The sequence below is a fragment of the Mesocricetus auratus genome, unplaced genomic scaffold (genome assembly GCF_017639785.1).
Source record: "Mesocricetus auratus isolate SY011 unplaced genomic scaffold, BCM_Maur_2.0 Super-Scaffold_100011, whole genome shotgun sequence".
Taxonomy (NCBI): Eukaryota; Metazoa; Chordata; class Mammalia; order Rodentia; family Cricetidae; genus Mesocricetus; species Mesocricetus auratus.
Window position 1 is genome coordinate 76,716,805 of NW_024429195.1, and position 22,494 is coordinate 76,739,298.

A 22,494-nucleotide genomic window follows, 5' to 3' on the forward strand; every position below is an offset into this window, starting at 1 on the left:
ATGTTTCTAAAGGTTTCCTCGCTCAAACAGAAACTCCATTACCACTAATTAGCTAATAATTCTCCATTTTCTATCCCCACTCCCTGGTGACTAATAACATGACACATGAATTCATCTGTTCTGGAAATTGTGCAAGTAGAATTATATAATACTTAGTTTATTTATGCTTGATTCATTTCATTGAGCACAATGTTTTTAAAACTTATTTGTGTTATAGAATGTATCAGACCTAAACAGACAGCCTGTCAGTCAGTCTCTGTATCTGTCTCTGTCTCTCTGTCTCTGTCTCTGTCTCTGTCTCTGTCTCTGTCTCTCTCTCTCTCTCTCTAGGTGTATATTCACTACATTTTGTTTTTAAACTCATTCCTCTGTAAAGGTACCTGGCTTCCTTCCACCTCTTAGGTACTGTGAATGACGACGCTGGAGAGCGAGCATCTGCTTGGGACCCTACTTTTTTTTTATTTTTTGGTTTTTTTCGAGACTGGGTTTCTCTGTGGCTTTGGAGGCTGTCCTGGAACTCGCTTGGTAGTCCAGGCTGGTCTCGAACTCACAGAGATCCGCCTGCCTCTGCCTCCCGAGTGCTGGGATTAAAGGCGTGCGCCACCAACGCCCGGCTGGGACCCTACTTTTAATAACGTTTTTGTACAGTCCTAACAGTGCAATTGTTCAATCACAGTGGTAATTTCATTTTTTTTGTTTTTGAGGAGGGAGACTTTCCCACAGTGGCTGCCTCCTTTACATTTCTGCTAGCAGTCTGCAAGGGTGTTAACTTCTCCACATCTCAATAACACCTGCTGCTGTTTTTCCCTTTAAATTTTTATTTATTTTCCATTAAAAATTTAGAGCCATTCAAGTAGGTGTGAGATGGTAGCTTGATTTACATTATCCAGATAACCAGTGATGTTAAAGAAAAAAAGCTTCTCTCTCACTCCCTGGCTGATCCTGGGAATGGAACCCAGTGCTAGGCAAGCTCCCTACCACTTTAAAGTGTTTAGAAGATCTGTTCTAGTGTGGAAGGGAAAAAGATATATACTGTGTAAAACACCTTGTTTTAAAGCCCTATTTACCTTAGGGTTGCCTGTACCTGTGAGTTTCTCACCCTTGTATTCTCCTGTCTCCATTTCTTTCAGATTCTCGTATTAGTCTACTCCTGCTGTCAGTCCTTTTCTCTTTTTTCATTCCCCGATTGGGACAGTTTCCTATCTCCCAGTTGGGACAGTTTCCTATCTCCCAGTTGGGACAGTTTCCTATCTCCCAAATGGGACAGTTTCCTATCTCCCAGTTGGGACAGTTTCCTATCTCCCAGTTGGGACAGTTTGCTACCTCACATTTGCCATTTCCCCCTATTACTCTTAGCCACTAATGTTTAAGAGCAGGCTGCTCTGGGAAACATTTAAATATGATCTCCCGTCCTGTGTGTCTGGCCTTCCCTGCTGTGCTACTTGGCATCTGCATGTGTCCTGTGCTGCGGATTCACTAAGCCTCTTTCTGGCTCCCACTGGAAGCTTTTGTTTCCTTCCTGAGGACTGTCTGTCTGGCTCTTAATTGACTAGACTGTGTCAGCATACTGAATGTGTGTATGAAGTATGCATAGTCTTACCGTTTGGCAAAACCTTTGGAAGAATAAATTCAAAATATGAAAATCTTTCAAGAATTGAAATGAATGTTGTTACTACTTTTTGGTTCAAAAATGGGAAAATGATTAATTGTAACCGAATAATTTGGAGTTCTGGAAAGAATTGATAGAGGTTATTTCATTTTTGCAGGCCTTTGCTCTATATTATTTTGACCGTCTTTGCTAACAGGTTTATATTTCCTGTCTTGAGTCAGTAGTGTTAGGGAGAACTGCTTTTTGTGGTAACTTGACTGGTCTGTTCACACATTCACAAAGGGCTTGTTTTTCCCTAGGCCAGTTTGAGAGGTTATCTGTGATGAATCTTTCTCTAGAGAAGGTAGCTTTCCAGATGAGCTATATTTTAAAATATAGCAATCTATGTCTTATTTATAGTTACCAGCATTTATGCCAGTCATCAGTAACTAACTATAAGTCTTCAGGGCTTATATTTTACATTTGAGATATGAGGAACATCTTTTAAAAATAAATTTAGATTCAGTATGGGTGTAATTTAAGATATTTTATTTTTATAGATACCTCTTTATTTTGACAGCTTTTTGATATTCATACTAGTGACCTGTTGACAGAGATCCATACAAGCCATCACAGCACCATCCAATACTGTGACTTCTCCCCCTATGACCATTTGGCAGTGGTTGCCCTGTCCCAGTACTGTGTGGAGGTGAGTAGTTGAAATTTTTTAATGGAATCTGGGTCTCTAGATATCCAAGGATAACAAAGATCAGGCTGCCTAAACCTTTAACTGTTGAGGATGCTTTCTTGTAAAATTGTGTTTTCTTTATAGCCTATCTTTGGGATATTCAATTATATGATATTAGCTTTATTATTTTAACGTGATTGAAGACACTATTTTACAGAGATGGAATGACAGGATCATTTACCAAGCATTTATTGAATATCTAGTGTATGCTCGGGACTGGTGAATCAATGGAATGATCATTGGTTTCCTAGGTTAAGATAGGGTTTCTCTTTTAGTTTTACCGTGTGTGTGTGTGTGTGTGTGTGTGTGTGTGTGTGTGCATGCACGCGTGCGTGTGTGCATGTGTATGTGCGCCTGTTCAAACACATAACAGAGGCCTTAATCCCTTTTCTCTTTATTTCTTTTTTTTTTTTTTTTTTTTTTGGTTTTTATGAGACAGGGTTTCTCTGTATTGTTTCGGAGGCTATCGGTCCAGCCCGGCCTCGAACTCACAGAGATCCGCCTGCCTCTGCCTCCCGAGTGCTGGGATTAAAGGCGTGCGCCACCACCGCCCGGCTTCTCTTTATTTCTTTAAGAAAATATCCCTCACTAGCTGGTGGCTGGCCATGAAACTTTGGGATTTGCCTGCCATCACCCCTAATGTTGGCTTGAAAGGCACACACAGCCATGCTTGACTTTTTATGTGGTGCTGGGGATTTGAACCTGGGTCCTCAAGCTTGCACAGAAAATGCTCTTACCCGTTGAACCCTCTTCCTAGTCCCTCAATGTTTTAAAATCAGCATATAAAATAATAATGTATTGGATAAAATAATAGGATTTGCTAATTTTCATACACGCATATAATGTACTTTGCTCACATGCAATTCTTAAATAGTATAGACACGTATCTTGTAAGCGATGTAGAAACAGACTGTATTCTTGCATATCTGTTTGGTATATGTGTGTGTGGTATGTATATGTGACGGGGTGCACACGTAGAGACCACAGAATGCCGTCCTCCATCACCCACTTCCTTATTGCCCTGAGACAGTCTTTCACTGAACAAACACTCACTGTTTTGATGAGGCTGGCTGGTCAGGGAACTCTCTAGACCTGCCTGTTTCTGCCCCTTAGTGCTGGGGTTACACACATTTGTCTGGCTTTTTACATGGGTGCTAGGATTTCAAACTCAGGTTCTCATGCCTACAGAGCAAGCATTCTTACCCACTGAGTTGTCTCCCCAGGCCCAGATGCTATTCTTTTTAAAATAAATGAGTTAGTTCAGATTTTTAGATAATTTGAGTAGGGTAAGATGGAAGTCATATATCTAATTGGTTAAGATAGCATCATCATTGCCAAGCACAAATACAGTAATTCTTACAAATTGCATGTTTATATTTACAATTTTGTATTTTCTGGTGAATTTTATAGTCAGCCTTCTCTATCATTTCTAAGATCTTTACCTCTATTCGTCTTAGAAAGCTCCAGAAAACAATGAATGTCTTAGGGCTCTGCCGTGGAAGCTCCAAGTGACAAATGAGGGAAATCGAAGTTAAAGAAAGAAGGGAGGGGGATCTTGAGAGTTCAGAGGTGGGATTGCCTTAATTTCTGTCCTTCATTGCTGCATTTCCCAGTTTGGACTCTAGAGATAAGGCAGGCTTTTCATGTAATCATTTTGTAACTGGAACTCAGCGAGTGAAAACCATTGGGCATGTGATGAAGTACTTGTTTTGCCCATGCTAATGCTGAAGTCATGAAGTAGCTCTAATTCAAAGTGTAATGAGGGGAACTCAGGCACATATGGCCCTTCATTAGACTGGGATATATTTGAGGAAAGTACAGCAGAACCCAGGACAAAATGCAGCCAGATAGTGGCAGACAATTTGTAATAAGCATGGGTAAACAGAGAAATGTGTCCATTGTAGAGAGAAGCCTTTTCCTTGCCAGCTGCTTGGTTTTTCCCTACCAGTCGCCTGGGCTCTGCTGCGTTGTAGTCCCCAAATAACACACAAGACGCTGTATTAATTATGAAGCTGTTGGCCTTGCTTGTTTCTTACTGGCTAGCTTTGACTTAAGTATTTAACCCATCTAAGTATTTCTCTTACTGGACAGACATCTTACTTCTCTGGCGGGCTACATGATGACTCCGTGTTTCTCCTACCCAGAGTCCTCCTCGACACCTAGTCCCACCTATCTTGCTTCCCTATTGGCCAACAGTGCTTTATTGACATATACACAGGACTTCCCCATCAGTCCATGCTACAATAGTGTACTCATTTGTTGTAGGGTTTTGCAGCCAGTTCAAATGAAGGTTAGATGACAGTATTAGAGAGAAATATTCTTATATGGAAGCTGCTTATGTTCATCCTGTTATTTTTAGATTGATTTTAAAAAAGATAAAACATGTATGATTCCAGATTCAAACTTTATAGTAAGTTATATTCAGAGAAATCTCACTATTATTTTATCCCTTCTCTCATTTTCCATCTCATAGGCACCATCTTTTTGCATGTCTAAGCAGATTTCAGTATACATGTGCATGCATATCTATATCCATCTACATGTTTACATGTTTTGTTTTTTTAAGGACAGGATCTCATGTAGTCTAGGCTGGCCTCAAATTCACTATGTAGCCAAGGATGACCCTGAGCTTCTGATCTTTCTGCCATCATGTTGGGTATTGGGGACTGAACCCAAGGCTATTGGTGCATGGTAGGCCAATACTTGACCAACCAAACCACATCCCCAGACTTTATAATTCTTTTAAAACAATGCTTTATAAAATTCTTTAAACATTTCATACATCTAATTCTGAAGTAAAAGATAATATATATTCTTCATTTTTTTTCTATTAACAGTGTATCATAGAGCTTAATTATTGTGGTATTTTTCTCATTACATTTTGCATAGCATTCCACTATTAATTATAACATATTCAGTTAGTCTCTCTGCTGTTTTTAAGGTGTTTTCAGGTGTTTTCCTTATGTACAATATATTTGTGATGTTGTGTGTGTGTGTGTGTGTGTGTGTGTGTGTGTGTGTGTGTGTGTGTGTGTGTGTGTGTGTTGTGGAGTGAACCCAGGACCTGGTATTCACTAAATGTGAGATGTATCAACTGACCTATACCTACATGGCAATTTATGTTATTTCTGTTATTTATTATTTAAAATATAGTTGTATAATTAATCATCTTATGCATAGACCAATTTTAAATTTTGATAATGTGTTTTGGGGCTTTATTTGTGGAAATAGTATTGCTGAATCATTCTTATTTATTTTTAGTATTCTTGTTAGTTTTAGTGTTCTTGGTATATTAAATTTCCTGTGTTCTTTGTTTATTCTGTAGTTGTGGAATATAGATTCACACTTAAAGGTAGCTGATTGCAGAGGACATTTAAGCTGGGTTCATGGTGTGATGTTTTCTCCTGACGGTTCATCATTTTTGACTGCTTCTGATGACCAAACAATACGGGTGAGAAATATTGAGATTTTAAATACTTACTTGCTTTTTGTTTTGTTTTTTTCAAGACAGGGTTTCTTTGAGTAGCCGTAGCTGTTCTGAAATGCACTCTACAGACCAGGCTGGCCTCAAACTCAGAGTGCTGGACACCACTGCCCAGCAACATTTAAACTAAATTTATAGAGAAATAGATTGTTGGTAAGGAAAGGAGGTAAATTAAGAAGTTACTAGGTACTTACTTATCCTAGAATAGTAAATGCTTGTTACATAGATTATATCAGTCTTGTTCTTTCAGACATATCATTGAATATTACTATGGACCAGTTACTGGGCAAAGTCCAGTGAGTAAAGTGTTTACACACACTACATACAATTCCTGGGAAGACTTTTGACTTTTTCCTCTTTAGTTCTCATATCTAATTATGTGATAATTCTCATTGCTCATATGTTTTACCTTTTAATTTAATTGCTATTTATCTCTACTTTTCCACTCCTCTGTCTATATTCAGATCCTCATCATCTGTTGTCTCTGCTATGTTTTCTATGTTTTCTTCCTTACTGTATTATATGAAATGTCTGAGACATTTTCCTTATATACAATGTAGTCTCACTGTTACTTTGAGACACCCACATCTGGCTACATTATTTTTGCTCTTTTGTTCATCTAAGTAACAGATACTTCTAAGTCCCATTCAGCTTCTCAACAGAATGATCTCGTTTGGCCTCAGTCGTCCTTTAGTTTATTCCCATAGGTAGCGTTTCCCCAATGCTCTGCTTCTTCGCAACCCCTTAAGTGGTCTCTTATGCGTGGAAAACCTTACTTGGTTGGGTCTCTGCTGAAATCTTTGCCGTCCTAAGATCTGCCCAGCCTCTGTGTTTGGGAATCATCTGCCTTCTTTAAGGTTGTATAAGTCTGCGTCTCTTTGGAGTGATGCCTATCAAATTCTGACTTAAATATAGATATCATTTATTCTATATCTCCAGTGTCCCATTGCACCCTGATTTATTTATATATTTTAGACTTGCATCTAGCTGTTTGAGTCCAGGAATCCTAGTTGGTACTGGTAACATCCTTTACAGTGCTTTATACAAATCATAGCTGAAATTTATTTGATGCTACTGTGTGTCAGACATCGTGCAAAGTACTGTATATGTACTGATTTATCTCCCACTAGGAAAAGAGCATGAAATATTAGGTTCAGAAAAAGCCTAGAGAGGCCTGTGCTACTTAGTGTGCCATCTTCCTAGACTTGAGCTAGAATATAAGTCAACTCAGTGCTTCCTTTTGTAAAAGGAAAGAAAACTGTAACAAAGCCATCTATTCATCACATTCTGCTGTAAGCTCTGTGTCTTATTGTAGATGGGTGTCAACCAGTCCTTACCTTCAAGTAGCACTGGGTTGACCTCCCTAATGTCACAGTTTTTTGTTAAAGTAGAACTCCCAGAGACATTTTGACTGCAGAACCCACAACTCATATAATAGTAACTATTTCTTACTTTAGGATGTTTTAATAAATATTTATTGTTTTATAGCCTAATAGGTGAATTTTTAAAAATATCCTGGGCATTTTAGTTGTGAGTCATAATTTGCTATCTTGCTGTAAGACTAAGAGTTGTCTTTTTAGTATCTCAGAGGGAGTTCTGATAACACAGTTATTTTATTTCCTTTGTCTCTTACTTAGGTCTGGGAGACCAAGAAGGTATGCAAGAACTCTGCTGTAGTGTTAAAGCAGGAGATAGATGTTGTGTTTCAAGAAAATGAAATGATGGTCCTTGCAGTTGACAACATCAGAGGCCTACAAGTGAGTGAATTTTAGAAAATGTTGGGAGCATTGTTTTGGTTGAGCTCATCCTTTTTTCCTGTTAGTTTTTTGGGTACAGGATCAGGCATAATTGTATGGTTCTAATAGTTGCCTGCTAGGCATTAGTTGAATAAATACATGGCTCCTGAGTTGAGTTTTGGATATGCCAGTATTTAGAATTAAATTAGATGCTAATTTTTAAAATAACCTCCTCTTGTTTAACCTTGCTTACTTTCTGTGATCACTTCTCTTGAGAATACCACAAAGACAAATTTGAATTTGTTCACCATAGTGATTTGGATGTGTCTGATAGGGTGAACTTACTAACTGCAGGGTTTTTTTCTTCAGGAGATAGAAAATAGGGTCTTTGAAAGAACAAAACTTGTCTTAAGTGGGGCAATCTCGGTCATTAGAGCTGGGGTGGAGAGAGCTGGACTTCACATACTGAAGTGTTAATGCTCACTAATTCACTTACTCACACATTTGTGCAGTCACCTTTGAATACTTACTAGTTCTGGGGAAGGAAGGGGTTGTGTTGATAATATTAGAATAACTGCATTGTTAGGGATCTCAACAGCTTACCTTAGACTGATCTCCATTTGGTTAAAAACAATAGACCCAGAGGTCCAGTGACAGAGAATGGCATTTATGAGCCTCTGAGTGGTTGTGACAGAGCTAGTAGATAACCTAGGAATGTTGTCATCCAGCAGGTCAGTGCCACTGAGCTGAAGTAAAATGCCCTCTGCATGGAAATTCAGTGCAGTTGGCACTACCTTGACAGAGATCCCTGGGAATGGGGGTGGCATTGCAGGTGTTGGCACCATTTCTCATGCTTACATTTTTTAAAATTAAATCTGTGCAATCTTTCATAGCAGTTGTCATAACCAAAAGATGATGAGGTTACCTGACTATAAAAATGTTTTCTTACTATATGTCATAATCTGTGAGAGTTTAGAGGACAGTTTAACTGACAAATAGTAGTTCCATTAAAGTAAATGTTGACTTTTTAAATTATCAATTAAAAGTGTTGAACTTGATTTTGGCAGAGGAAGATACTTAGTTTTCAGTAGTTTAGTCTTTAAAAAAATACTGCTTAACAGTTTTTGTTTTTTTGTTTTTTGTTTTCTTTTGGTTTTTACAAGACAGGGTTTCTCTGTATTGTTTTGGAGGCTGTCGGTCCAGCTCGGCCTCGAACTCACGGAGATCCGCCTGCCTCTGCCTCCCGAGTGCTGGGATTAAAGGCGTGCACCACCACCGCCCAGCTACTGCTTGACGGTTTTATACATGTGTATTTTGATGTATACCCCATTACCCTCTCTTGTTTCTTTCCCACTCCCATTGAACCCACCCTTTTCCAGCAAGTTTCTTGTGTGTGTGTGTGTGTGTGTGTGTGTGTGTGTGTGTGTGTGTGTGTGTGTGCCCTATGCCCTACTGAGTTAAGATTGCTTTCATGAACAGGAATGGGGGTTAGTTACTGGAACGTGGCAATCAGTCAGTGAATGACTTCTCCCCACATGGAGGGGTAGTACCTTCTAAGCCCCCCACCCATTAATAATGGAGTTGTTAAAGGGCTTAATCTCATGTAGATATTATGGAGGTAACCATAGTTACTGTAATTTCATGCATGCAATGGTCATGTCATATCTAGGAGACAGTGTTTCACAACGCACTTCTTTATTATTTTACATTCTTTTGGCCTCCTGTGATGTTCTTTGAGCCTTAGAGGGGGTGATATAGATGTCCTACATGGGGCTCACACTCGATAATCACTTAATTCTCAGCAGTGTTATTGTTGTGTGTCTCTGCATTAACTGCTTCCCACTGCAAAAAAGACTCTTTGACCAAGGCTGAAAGCAGCATTAATTAGTCTATGGGCATAAAAATAGATATTTAGATTATCTAGAAAGCAGTTGACAACACACATGTTTAGCAGTAGTAGGGTCTCTACTTAGGGCCTATGACCTCCTTAGCTATGGACTTTTGGCCACCAGGTTCACAGTTCCAGGCATGAATTCCCTTTCTGGGGCAAGCACAATCCAATCAAAAAGAGGCTAGTTATCCCCACAGCAGTCATGCCGTTGTTGCTCAGTCTACTTCACAGGTAGTGCCAAGTGGTCCCAGCTAGGTGAGAGTATTGCCGACTTTTCTTCCCCAGCAGCCTGCAGTAATTTAATCTTGATTTAAGTATCTAATAGGCCAGAGAATTTTGGGCAAACTGTTACAAAGGAAAAGCTACATATTAATTAATTAACCCTATAGTCAGTATAGCCGAGACAGTTTGATTGCATGTGCCATACTGAGAAGTAATTCAGACTTTCGGATCATAACACTGCTAGAAAGGAATCTGATATTGAAGCTTGAGAAGTATTTCCTTGCCTTTTAATTGAGGTGCTAAGACACTTCATTTTTTTTTTTTTAGGCTTTCAAAAAAAAATCCTTAGCCTTAGGTAGAGGTTATACAATTGGATAATCGTAGTTTAAATATTGCAAGTCCAGTGACACAAGTTGTGGTTTCCAGTTTCTTCTGTAAGATCTATCTCCGCACCCTAAGGAAGGGCAGAATCTTAATTTACCCTGATTTGTGAGTGACTCGGAGTATATAAATTTCAGTTTTGACTTATCATTGTGTAATGTCTGTCTCAGTGCTGTTTCACAGTCCCTTTGAAGATTTCAGAGAAGGGTATTATAACAAATGATAACCCTATTAAAAACAGGCTTTGTGAAAAAATAAAAGACAGGATATGGGGCTGGCTGGGAGACTGCATATCAGACAGATGTGTCTCAGGTGGTGGGCACAGCAGCTGCTTTCCAAACCCTTTTAAAGCTTGTTTCATTTTATGAAAATGTGTTTGAGCCACATAAGTGAAACAAAATGAAAGCATCAGATGCTAAATACAGCTCCTGAGTCTGGGATCAGTCTTTGTTGCTTCCCTGAGAACTCTTGGTTATTTCCATGCTTTCTTTCATTTTTCAATTGAAGTCTCTCTTCTGAAGAATAGCAACAACAACAACAAAAAAATGTACACACAAGCTAATGACTGTGCCGTCTCTTTCATTAGCTCATTGCCGGGAAAACAGGCCAGATCGATTACCTGCCTGAAACTCAAGTTAGTTGCTGTTGCCTAAGCCCACATCTTGAGTATGTTGCATTTGGAGATGAAGATGGAGCCATTAAGGTATTCAGTTCTCGTCTTCAGAGCTGTGACTAGAGTTGTTAACTGAAAACTAGCCGTATGCCTGGCATTGCACACCTACATACCAAATAGATCTTTCTGGTAGTCCTCATTCCATAGTCTGAGCATCTTAACTTGGTTAGTGTTTCCTCACATGACCTTTACCATTGCTTCTCAAGCTTTCTGTGTTTCTTATTCTCTGTCCTGTTGTTCTGTTGTTTTATACATGTTTAAGAAACTAAACAGGTTTGACCAATTATACAAACAACATTTTCCCCTCTTAGAAATAGCCATGGGGTGATACCATTTCCAGATTCTAAAGATGTGAGTCCAGGGCCCCCTGTGCCCACTGTCCCATCTCCATTTCTTATTTGATGTTGGCTGCATACCTCTTCACCACCAGACCCTGAACTTACCCAGCAAGAGCAAATAAATAAAAAGAAGCAGGTACTGACACAGAGAAGGTATTATAATTAAAATCATTTTGTGTAAAAATATTCTCAGCTTTATCCCATGCACAACTCATCACAAAGGCATTTGTTATCTAGTTACATAACTTCTAGAGAACACTGATCTTTCTCGTTCTTTCTTACCTAGGCATTTGGGGGTCATTCCCTAATTTAATGAGACTGGCATTAGCCACATTTATTTTGCCATGGGTTCTTTTTCATAAGGGATTGTACAAATGTTCTTTGGGTCAAATTATCCCATAAGAGGAGAACACACAGTGGAGAGGAAGTGACGTCAGACTGCTAGGTCTCCCTTAGCAGCTCCAGTGGTCTGCATTCAGTTAAGATTGTAAAGTCTTTGCTAACATGGGTAGTCAGGCAAGTGTCTGACAGTTGTTTGTTAAGCACAGGATTATTGTGTAGTTACAGGTTTCCTTAGTTTTCTCAGTTTTGTATTGCTGTGTAGAATTAATTTTGAATGGGTCTGTGATTTCCTTTTTATTGTATTGCCAACTCAGCATCTTACTCTTTCTGTTATTACCATTGTAGTTCATGGAAACTGCCTTTCAGGTAGTTAAAAAAGAGGAAGAAAAAACACCTCATAAAATGTGCATGTTAGCTGGGTGGTAGTGGCACACATCTTTTATCCCAGCACTCGGGAGACAGAGGCAGGTGGATCTCTGTGAGTTTAAGGACAGCCTCATCTACAAAGCTACACAGAGAAACCTTGTCTTGAAAAAAAAGTGCATGCTCTGGGGCTGGAGATATGGTCCAGTGTTTAAGAACACTGATGCTCTTTCAGAGGACTTGGGTTGATTCCTGGTACCCACATGATGACTAACAACTGCCTATCACTCTATTCCCAGGGCATGTAAGGCTGTCTTTTGACCTCCACAGGCATCAGGCATACATGTAGTACACTTGCATGTATGCATGCAAACACTCATATTTGTAAAATAAAAGCAAACCTTTCAAAACTTTAAAAAAAATCCATTCATCTTTTCTACATTCTTAACTTCCTTACAGTCCTCACATAATATAAATTATGAACCATGTGAAAATGCCAACATCTGGCTATTTTAATTGATTTCTAATGTTCAAAATGGCAATTCCAAATGGTCCTGCCCAGCAGCTACTTTTTACTGTCCCAGACGTTCTCAGACAGCCGACATGGATGTCAGACACAGTCATTCTTGTTTTACAGATGTCTGATCTCCTAACCCCCACAGCTTTCCTAAGCGGCAGAGCCTAGTATTCCGGTGTAAGTCTCTGAATGAATTGCTCAGCAGTCAGTGCTACCCTGCCTCCTCTGTTGGAACACTGACTATCCTACTTGTGAGAGGACCCCAGTCACACAGTTCCTCTTTGCTTCATTTCCCCCCAACATATGGGTTAGCGTTAAAACATCATCTAGTATATCTAGATACACACATGCACACACACCCATGAGGTCATTTGAAAGCATTTTTGGTATAGATGCCATGTTGTGAGCATTTTTTATGTGTGTGTTTGCAGGCCACAGTATGGTGTGGAGATCTGAGGCTAGCTTTGTGGGGACATCAGTTCCTTCCTTCCACCCTGTGAATCAGGGGTCAGACTCGGGGTCTCATGCTTATGCAGCAAGCACTTTATGCACTGGTCCCTCTCAGCAGCTCCCCTACTACTCTCCAAGTCTCTGTATTTGACCTTTTAAAGGCTTGTTACCATCGCACTGTTCCCCAGACTCCCTGTATCCCTGTCTCCCTTGTCATCCTTTCTGTCCTCATTTCTAGTTTCTAACAAAGAGCTTGCCTTGTGTCATCTGGGATTTTTATCCTTTCTTCTTTCTCATTCTTCATAAATTGCCATTTTTATTTTGGAGGCTGAGCTCAGACTGTCACTTGGTTGATGACTCAGGTAGTTGAGCACTCAAAAGAACCTTTGGTTCCTACAGCTGTGTGGCCATTCTAGTGTATACTTGATGAGGGCTGGGGGCAGGGGCACAGGTGTGCATGGCATTTACATGTATGCATTGTGGGGATATAGTGCCTAAGTATTGTTAATTTCTTTGTATTAATTCTGTGTGGTTTTCTGCTTTGAAGATTATAGAACTCCCAAACAACAGAGTTTTCAGTTCTAGGATTGGACACAAGGCAGCTGTACGGCACATGCAGTTCACAGCTGATGGGAAGACACTTATTTCCAGTTCTGAAGATTCCGTAATTCAGGTGAGGAGATAATGAGCTAACATTGGTACTGTTAGAGAGAGGAACGAAAGGACACACTGTGTGCTGAGGCTCGTTCACTTAAGTGGACTATTTTGGGTGTACATTCCTCCTGTTTCGTATTTTTTTTGTGAGTTGTAGCATGGTGGCAGTTCACCGAGAAGCTTACTTATTTTGAGTTAAGTATTCATTTGAATTCTTTCTATCTTGATATTCATATTTATATGTGTAAATAGATTTTTGCCACTTTCATGTAATTTCTTTAATTTTATTGACTGAATTTTGACTTAAATTTTTTTGTTTGTTCGTTCTTTTTTTCCTGAGATAGGACCTTGCTCTGTAGACCAGATGGCCTGGCGCTTGCTTTGTGCAGACCAGGCTGTCTTTGAAATTCTGGCAATCATCCTGCCTCTGCCGTGTGGGTGCTGGGAATACAGACGTGTACCACCATGCCCAGCTCCAATTTATATGATGTTATTTATTGAAGTTTGCCATAATTTTATAGATTGAGACTTTGAGCTTACTCTATATTCCTTTAGAATTCACCTTTATTAAGTTCTAGTACACATTCATCAACACTACTGTGGTATTACAAGGCTTTCTGTGGAGGGTAGACCTCCCCATTTCTTATTCTTCAGAACTGCCACTGGTGGCTTTCAGATACTCAGGTATTTTTAGATCTTTGAGATCTTGTCTTTGGATGTTTACCTTCATGCCTCCATATGGCATGCTTAGAGTGCTATTTTTAATTTTCCACTTGGGGAATTGCTGACTTCCCAATAGTGAGGATTTAGCATTTGTTCTCCTCCCCCCCTCCCGTCTTCAGCACATGTGCATGCACACGTGCACCTGGGGCCGCTTGTGAGACGTTTATCAGTCACCAAGCAGACTGTGTGCTAAAGGGTATCATGAATGCGATCCCTGTCTTGCTTGTCTGTCTGCCTGTCCGTCCGTCCATTTTTGGTTTTTCAGAACAAGGTTTCTCTGTGTGTAGCTTTGGAACCTGTCCTGGAACTCATTCTTTAGACCAGGATGGCCTTGAACTCACAGAGATCTGCCTGCCTCCAGAGTGCTGGGATTAAAGGTGTGCGCCACCACTGCCTGGCTTACCTGTTCTTTTTTTTTTTTTTTTTTAAGGTAGGTTTTTACTGCGTAGCCAGGCTGTCCTGTCCTGGAACTCCCTGTGGAGCATACGCTTACTGGTTTTGAACTCAATATTCTCTTGCCTCAACTTCTTGAATGCTGGAATTACAGGCATATGCACCTCATGGTTGCAACTCCTATCATAATATAGTTAGAAAGAATATAGTATTTGATTACATGTGGCTGGAAATTATTTCTCCTTAAAACTTTAAAGATATTACATCATTTTTTTCCTGCTAAGTTTAGTTTGAGAAATCTAAAGTCATTCTGTTTTCTTTTTTTTTTGGTTTGTTACTGAGACAGGATCTCACTATGTAGCTCTGCCAGGCCTAGAACTTGCTGTGTAGACCAGGCTAGCCTTGAACTCACAGAATCCACCTGCCTCTGCCTCCCAATGCTGGGATTAAATGCATGTACCACCATTCTAGGTTTTAAATCTTTTTGGAAGATTTTGAAATCTTCTCTGTTGCCTCAGAATTTTGAAATTTCATTCCATTATTTTGTTCATTTTGGTATTTTCTTTCAAGGAAACTTATTCTTAGATTCAGACTTTACTTGAATTATTTCTTCTTTTCCCCTTTTTTCTTTTCTGGTCCAATCTGATTCTCTTTTTGTAAAACCCATTATCCAAATACTGGCTCCTGGGCCAGTCCTCTTGTACTTATTTTTGGTTTATTGTGTAAGACAGGGTTTTATAGCCCAGGCTGGATTTGAACTTATCATGTAGCTGAGGATGACCTTTCTGGTTTTTCTGCCTCCATTTCCTGGGGTTAGACATGTGCCACAACACTTGGAGTCATCCCCTGCCCCCCTAAACTTTTTACACTGTGTTCTGTATTCTGGAATTTCTTCAGTTTTTACATTTTTAATGCTCAAGAATTTTTTTTTTAAGATAGGGCCTCAGTAGGCAACTCAGGCTCACTTCAGTCTTGTTATGTCGCCTTGGTGGGCCTTGACCTCAGAAAGATCCACCTGCCTCTGCCTCTACCTTTTGAGTGCTGGGATTAAAGGTGTGCTTCATCACTCCCCACCCAAACAAGGGCTCTACTTTTGGGTTACACTCCTAGTTTTATTTAGTACATAGTTTTTTGTGGTGGCAGCATTTAGCTATGCCTTTAAAAACTATTTTTTTAAACCAGTCTCACTTTGTTGCGTCTTTGTGAAGGTGTAGAACTGGAATGAAATTTGGCTTCAATACAAAAACTTTATTATTAGCTCCCATGATGCTTCTTTATTAGCTGTGAAACTCATATAATAGTCATATTTCTTCTTCTCCAGATGTCTTTGAAATGGGGGAAATTTAACTACATCAGATAAATCCTATTGGGACATTGTATGTGGTGTGAACTTAAATTCATAAGGTTTTATGACCTGTTTGTAGATATTCTCAGCCAGAGGGAGAAATAATTTTTAGAATAAGAGTTATTTTTAAAAATCCAAGTTGTATTTCATCTTCTTTTTCTGGACTGCTCAGAATGGTTTTTACATATACATATACAGGACTTTTAAAAGATGTTTTATGTGGGTGCTCATACACTTGTTCATAGTGGAATCATGTGAACTCATGCAGAGGTCAGAGTACAATGTGCAGGGTTCCAGAGATGCAACTCAGGTTGTGAGGCTTAAAAAATAATGGGATACTGCTGGGTGTGGTGATACACACCTTTAATCTAAGCACTTGGGAAGCAGAGGCAGGTGGATCTCAGCAAGTTCAAGGCCGGCCTGGTCTACAAGGTGATTTCCAAGACAGCTGGGACTACATAGAGAGACCTTCTCTAAAAAGAAAAAAAATGGACTGCTTCATGAATTAGCATGTACAGGGTCCATGCTAATCTTCTCTGTTTAGTTCCAGTTTTAACATGTGTGCTGCCAAAGCAAGCATCATTTACAGGGTTTTAGTTGTTCATATAATGAAACTCTTGGTATTTCTAAGAAATGGTGGATTGAGGTGTGTGTGTGTGTGTGTGTGTGTGTGTGTGTGTGTGTGTGTGGTAATCTTTTAAGTCTGGGTCTCATGTAGCTCAGGTTGGTCTTGAACTCATCATATAACCAAGGCTGACTTTGAACTCCTGATCCCTCTGCTTCTTTCTGTCCTAGTGCTAGGAATATAGGTGTATGCTGCCATACCTGGCTTTGTTTTAGTAGATGACTGAATGGAGTTTTGTTTTAATCCTTCCTATCCCCAGCTTGAGACAGGTTTATAGGGAATCTCTGTGAAGTTTAAGTCATTGCTAGCATTAGAAGAATAAACCCACCTGTTGACAGCACTGATTGTTCCTTGTGGGAACTGATTCCTGTTTTGGTAGCTTTTGACTCTACCCTGAGGAAAATGAAGTGCTATGCTTACCTGATGCTTAAAGATACATTGAGTCTCACAGGTGTAAGAAATCTACTACCATTTTTGTGTTTTTCTGTTGGAGTCTTGATGTGTAGTGTGGGTTGGCTTCAAACTTGTGATCCTTTTTCCTCAGCCTCTCCCAGCTCATTGGTTATAGGTATGCCCAGCCAGCTTTTTTTAATTGAATTTTATTTAAGTAGTTGAAAAAAATTCTGTAGTGTGTATAGGCACAAAAATTATTGCTAATGGTATACATCCGCAAGTTCAACTTCAATGCAGTTGATTAATGCTAGTAGAACTTTATCTCTTGTACCAAGGCGATTCAGTTAACACAGTATGTTTGAGTCCAATGAAAAGCTCTGCTGTCATGGCCTTTTCAGAACATGTTTTTGAGACAGCTGTTAACCTCCTTTCGGAGGCTCTTTGTAGCACATATTCAGGAAGGCTCTCTGTTTTCCTCAGTCAGGCTGAGCTTTGCATTATTAGGCAAGCCCAGACTGTGAAGACTGGAAGAGTGTGAAGAGAAGCCATTGATCCTCAAGTCTGCTCAGGCCCAGAAAGAAAGGAGGGACCCAGGACATTCCTAGTGGGGATTGCTTAGAGTATGCCTTGTCATACGGGCCATGACCTTTTGGTGTGATTTGGGGAGCCAGAATAGCTCATGTTACTTCTCCTTACCACAGTCCCCAGTGTATATCACTGAGTTCTTAGAATGCTGAAGTTGCATGCTCCTTTAGAACACTGTCACTTCCGGTTCCCCTTGTGCAGGCACTTGGTTGCACACAGCAGATCCTAATCCTGCTTCTTTGAATGAATGTCCTTAGCTAGAAGGCAGGAAGATCCAGGAGCCAAGGTCTGGTGGGGAAGATGTCTGCTGTGTGGCAGAGCCTAAAGAAAGGGGAATAAGATTCAGCATTGCCTTTCTGGGTCTGGGTTACCTCACTCAGCATGGTTTTTTCTAGTTCCATGCCTTTGCCTGCAAATTTCAAGATGTCATTGTTTTTTTTTTTACCGCTGAGTAGTACTCAACTGTGTAAATGTACCACATTTTCTTTATCCATTCTTTGGTTGAGGAGCATCTTGGTTGTTTCCATGTTCTGGGTATTACGAATAATGCTGTTATGAATATAGTTGAGCAAATGTCCTTGTAGTATGAATGTGCATCCTTTGGGTATATGTCCGAACACAGTATGTACTTACTCACAAGTGGATATTAGACATAAAGCAAAGGATTACCAGCCTACATTCTACAACTCCAGAGAAGCTAGGTAACAAGGGGAATGCTAAGAGAGACATACATGGATCCCCGAAACCGGGCACTAGGAAAATTCCCAGGAATCCACAAGGATGACCCAAGCTAGGATTCTAAGCAGTAGTGGAGAGGGTGCCTGAACTGGCCTTTCACTGTAATCAGATTGATGACTACCCTAATTGTCATCATAGAACCTTCATCCAGTAAGTGATGGAAGCAAATGCAGACATCCACAGATAAGCACTGGGCTGAGCTCCCACAGTCCAGTCAAAGAGAGAGAGAGAGAGAGAGAGCGCGCGAGGGGGAGAGAGAGAGGGAGGGAGGGAGGGAGGGAGGGAGGGAGGGAGGGAGGGAGGGAGGGAGGGAGGAAGGAGCAATAATATGAGCAAAGATGTGAAGACCATGTTGGGGAAACCCACAGAAACAGCTGACCTGAGCTAGTGGTAGTTCACAGGATTGACAGCAGGGAAACCTGCATAGGACCAGCTAGGTCCTCTGAATGTGGGTGACAGTTGTGTGGCTTGGGCAGTTTATGGGGCCACTGGCAGTGGGACCAGGATTTATCCCTAGTGCATGGAGCGCATTTCCTATGATGGCATGCTCTTGCTCAGCCTTGATGCAAGGGGGAGGGGCTTGGTCCTGCCTCAACTCAATGTGCCAGGCCTTGTTGACTCCCCAGGGGAAGCCTTATCCTTTCAGAGGAGTGGATAAGGGGTGGGTTAGGGGGAAGGTGAGGGAAGTGAGAGGAAGAGAGGGAGGGGGAACTGGGATTGGTATGTAAAATAAAAAATGATTATTTAAAAAAAAGGTCTGGCATTGCTTATTGCTTTGCCAGGGAAAGGCTTGAAGTTATGACTCCACTGTTAAATGTCGCTCAGACTGGAGCCAGAATGTTAATAGTGCACCTACCTGTGGTGCTGCTGGCCTCCTCTGAGGCTTCGCGATCTTTTGCAAGCCATCTGATACCTACTGGACAGACTGTTCCTTTCAATACTTCCTTTTTCTTTTTTCTTCTCTCATACAATGCATCCTGACCACAGCCTCCCCTCCCTCCACCCCACCCCAGTCCTCCCTCTCCCACAGATCCACTCCCCCCTTCACTCTCTCTCTTCAGAAAGAAGCAGGCCTCCCAGGGATATCAACTGAACATGGCATAACAAGATGAACTAAGACTAGGGACAGATCCTTATATCTCCGCTGGATGAGGCAATCCAGTAGGAGGAAAAGGGTCCTGAGCACAGGCAAATGAGTCAGAGACACCCACTCTCCCTCTCTTAGGAGTCTCACAAAAACCCCAGGCCAAACAACCACAGCATGTATGCAGAGGCCTGGCACAGGCCCTCACAGGCTGCTTCTGTCTCGGTGAGCCCCTATGAACCCTGCTCAGTTGATTCTGTGGGTCTTTCAATACTTCCCTGACCTTTTAAAAAACTGTTCAGTCATAGCATTTGAAAAGTTCTCAGTTTATGAATCTTTCTTTGTTTTTTAAAAATAATTTATTTTTATTTTATGTGCATTGGTGTTTTGCCTGTATGTGTATCTGTGTGAGGGTGTTGGATCCCCTGGAACTGAAGTTACAGACAATTGTGAGCTGTTATATAGGTACTGGGAATTGAACCCAGGTCCTCTGGAAGAGCAGTTAATTAGTCCAGAACCCCCCGCCCTTTTAAACTTTTAAAAAGAGGTATTTGTTTCATGAGTGCCTGATTTATGTATGTGCATTATGTGTGTGCCTGGTGCCCTTGGAATTAGAAGAGGGTGTTGATCTCGCGCGTGTGCGCATGCGTGCGCGCATGCGTGTTGGGAATGGAGTCTTAACTCCTCCATGACAGCAGCCAATGCTCTGAACTGCAGAGCTCTCTCCCCAGCCCCACCTCCGCTCCATGCTCTGAATGCTGGCCAAATCATTTTGAAGTAATCATTGTTTTGAATTTCTCAATACTTTTACTTCAGTAGTTCAGATTTTTTTTTTCTATGTCTCATTTCTTAGATTTTTCTCATGGTAGATCCTTATTTGATTCACGTTTGCCTTACTTGGAAACATGTTTATTAAATTAATTGAAGTCGGGAATTTAAAAGCACTAAACACTGTTGCTTTGACTTAGTAATGGATGCTCTGCATACTGAAACGACATAGACATTTCTGTTCACTGCTGTGCCTCGGATGTTCATGTTTGCTTATTTTGTCCCAGTTGCTGGCACTGCTTCAGTTTTTCTTTCTCTCTTGTGACCCAGAACCTCTTCCCTAAGCCGTGTGTAAAATAATAGTGCTCATTGCTGCTGCCTTTACTCTGAGAACTGCATTAGGGCTGTCTAAGACTTTGAAGTTTGGTTCGACCCGTGCTTACACTCGTCTGGCTCCCTGGACTTTTTGGGCAGCAGGGTGAGCTTCACTGAAGCCCTAGTCTGCCTTCACCTGATGTGCAGAGATGTAATTGGAATAATTTTCTCTGGAAAATTTAATCAGATGGTGAGCTCACTGACATATCGTAGGTTTTTTCCTATCTTGTGGTTTAATTAACTACTCTCTAAGCAACTGAAGAAAACAAATTTTATTTAGGAGAAAAAGTGTTTTATTTTGCCCCCCATCAAGCTAATTAGCTTCAACTTTTTCTCTTTGTAAAACACAGAGACAGTGTTCTTTGTTGCTTCTCTGTTTGAAATACCATGAAAGATAAAAAGACTTTAGATGAGAGAATATATACCTCTTTCTAGTGAGACATTATTGGGGAATACTTATAACAGACTTATTTCTTTGATATTCAGGTATGGAATTGGCAGTCAGAGGACTATATCTTTCTGCAAGCCCATCAGGAAACAGTGAAGGACTTCAGGCTCCTAAAAAATTCAAGATTGCTTTCTTGGTCATTTGATGGAACAGTGAAGGTAATTTGAATCCCTGATTTTTTTAATGTATTTTTTTGTTTTTTAAATTATTTTGAAAATATTCTTCAAATGTATTTTTATTTCCTTTATTGTGTGCATGGGTGTTTGGCTTGCATGTCTGTCTGTCTACCACATGTGTGGTTGGTGTCCACAGAGGCTGGAAGAGAGCATCAGAGCCTCTAGAACTGGAGTTACGTACAGATACTTGTGAGTTGGGTGCTAAGAATTGAAGAGTAGTTAGGGATCTTAACCACTACGCCTTCTTTCCAGACCTGAGTACTAGATTTCAAAAGAATTCATACATGTATGAATGTATGTATGTATGTATTGTATGTATGTATTTTGAAATAGGGTCTCACTATGTATCCCTGGCTATCTGGAACTTGATATATAGACCAGGCTGGCCTTGAACTCACAGAGATCCACTTGCTTCCTGAGTGTATGGGACTAAAGACTTGTGCACCACCATACCCAGCCCCAAATTGTTTTTTTTAAAGACAACATTGTGATGTTGCAGTCATTATATTGTGACAGCTTTAAAGCACACGAATCTTAAGCAATTAAATGTAGAGAACTTCAGTACTGTGCCTGTTTTCTCTTCACTGCAGTCACCTACATCTGTTGTATGTTTGTAAGCATTTATGCTAAAGGGAACTTAAGAGATCAGAACAGTTACTGTGCGAAAACCTGTTTTACAGATATGTTTTAAAGCTAATTGTGTTCTTTTTAAAATATGTATTTATTTTTTGTGTATGAGTATTTTGCTTGCGTGTATGTCTGTACACCGAATGCATGCAGTACCCACAGAGGCCGAAAGCATTGGATCTCCTGGAACTGGAGTTAGATGGCTGTGAGCCACCTGTGGGTGCTGGAAACCAAACCCAGATCCTTTGGGAAAGCAGCCAGTGCTCTTAACTGCTGAGAAGCCTTTCCAGTCCCCTCTCTCTGTCCCTCACATCTCAAGGTGTCCTTCCTTCCCTTCCCAGGCTCCCCTCCTTGTTTTGTGATTCTAGGAACCAAACCTGGGGCTTCCCACATGCTAAGTGAGCACTTTACCACTGAACTCCACCCCATAGAAGTACCGTGTAGCCCAACTTGGCCTTGAACTTGTAGTCTTCCTGCTCTGCTCCCCCTTACTTGGGTTATAGCTGTATTCCATCATGCATGACAAAAATGTCCTTAAAAGTGTCACCTAATCTTTTCTCCCCCCTTAAGGTATGGAATATCATTACTGGAAGAATAGAAAAAGACTTTACTTGCCATCAGGGTGCAGTACTTTCTTGTGATATTTCTTCTGATGCTACCAAGTTTTCATCTACCTCTGCTGATAAGACTGCAAAGGTCAGTCAGTCACTTGAAATGTCCATATGTAAAACCTGCAGTATTGATTGTGTATTATGAGTCCAAACAATGTTTAAGGAAAGAGAGTGACATTCTGTTTACATATGTGTATCATATGTATTTTTAAAAGA

At 40.5% G+C, this 22,494-nt stretch overlaps 1 protein-coding gene and 1 pseudogene across 3 annotated transcripts in view; one reads left to right on the forward strand and one right to left on the reverse strand.

The window, feature by feature from the left end:
• Nucleotides 1-22,494, forward strand: part of Apaf1 (apoptotic peptidase activating factor 1) — a 78,373-nt gene that overhangs the window by 46,416 nt on the left and 9,463 nt on the right. For all 3 annotated transcript variants that reach the window (XM_040755070.1, XM_040755068.1, XM_040755069.1), the window contains 7 exons: nucleotides 2,169-2,297; nucleotides 5,662-5,787; nucleotides 7,458-7,577; nucleotides 10,637-10,753; nucleotides 13,281-13,406; nucleotides 20,903-21,022; nucleotides 22,238-22,363. In XM_040755070.1, the coding sequence (XP_040611004.1) occupies nucleotides 2,169-2,297; nucleotides 5,662-5,787; nucleotides 7,458-7,577; nucleotides 10,637-10,753; nucleotides 13,281-13,406; nucleotides 20,903-21,022; nucleotides 22,238-22,363 (864 nt within the window). The remainder of the gene's footprint in view (nucleotides 1-2,168; nucleotides 2,298-5,661; nucleotides 5,788-7,457; nucleotides 7,578-10,636; nucleotides 10,754-13,280; nucleotides 13,407-20,902; nucleotides 21,023-22,237; nucleotides 22,364-22,494) is intronic.
• Nucleotides 16,331-16,424, reverse strand: LOC121143428 (annotated as a pseudogene).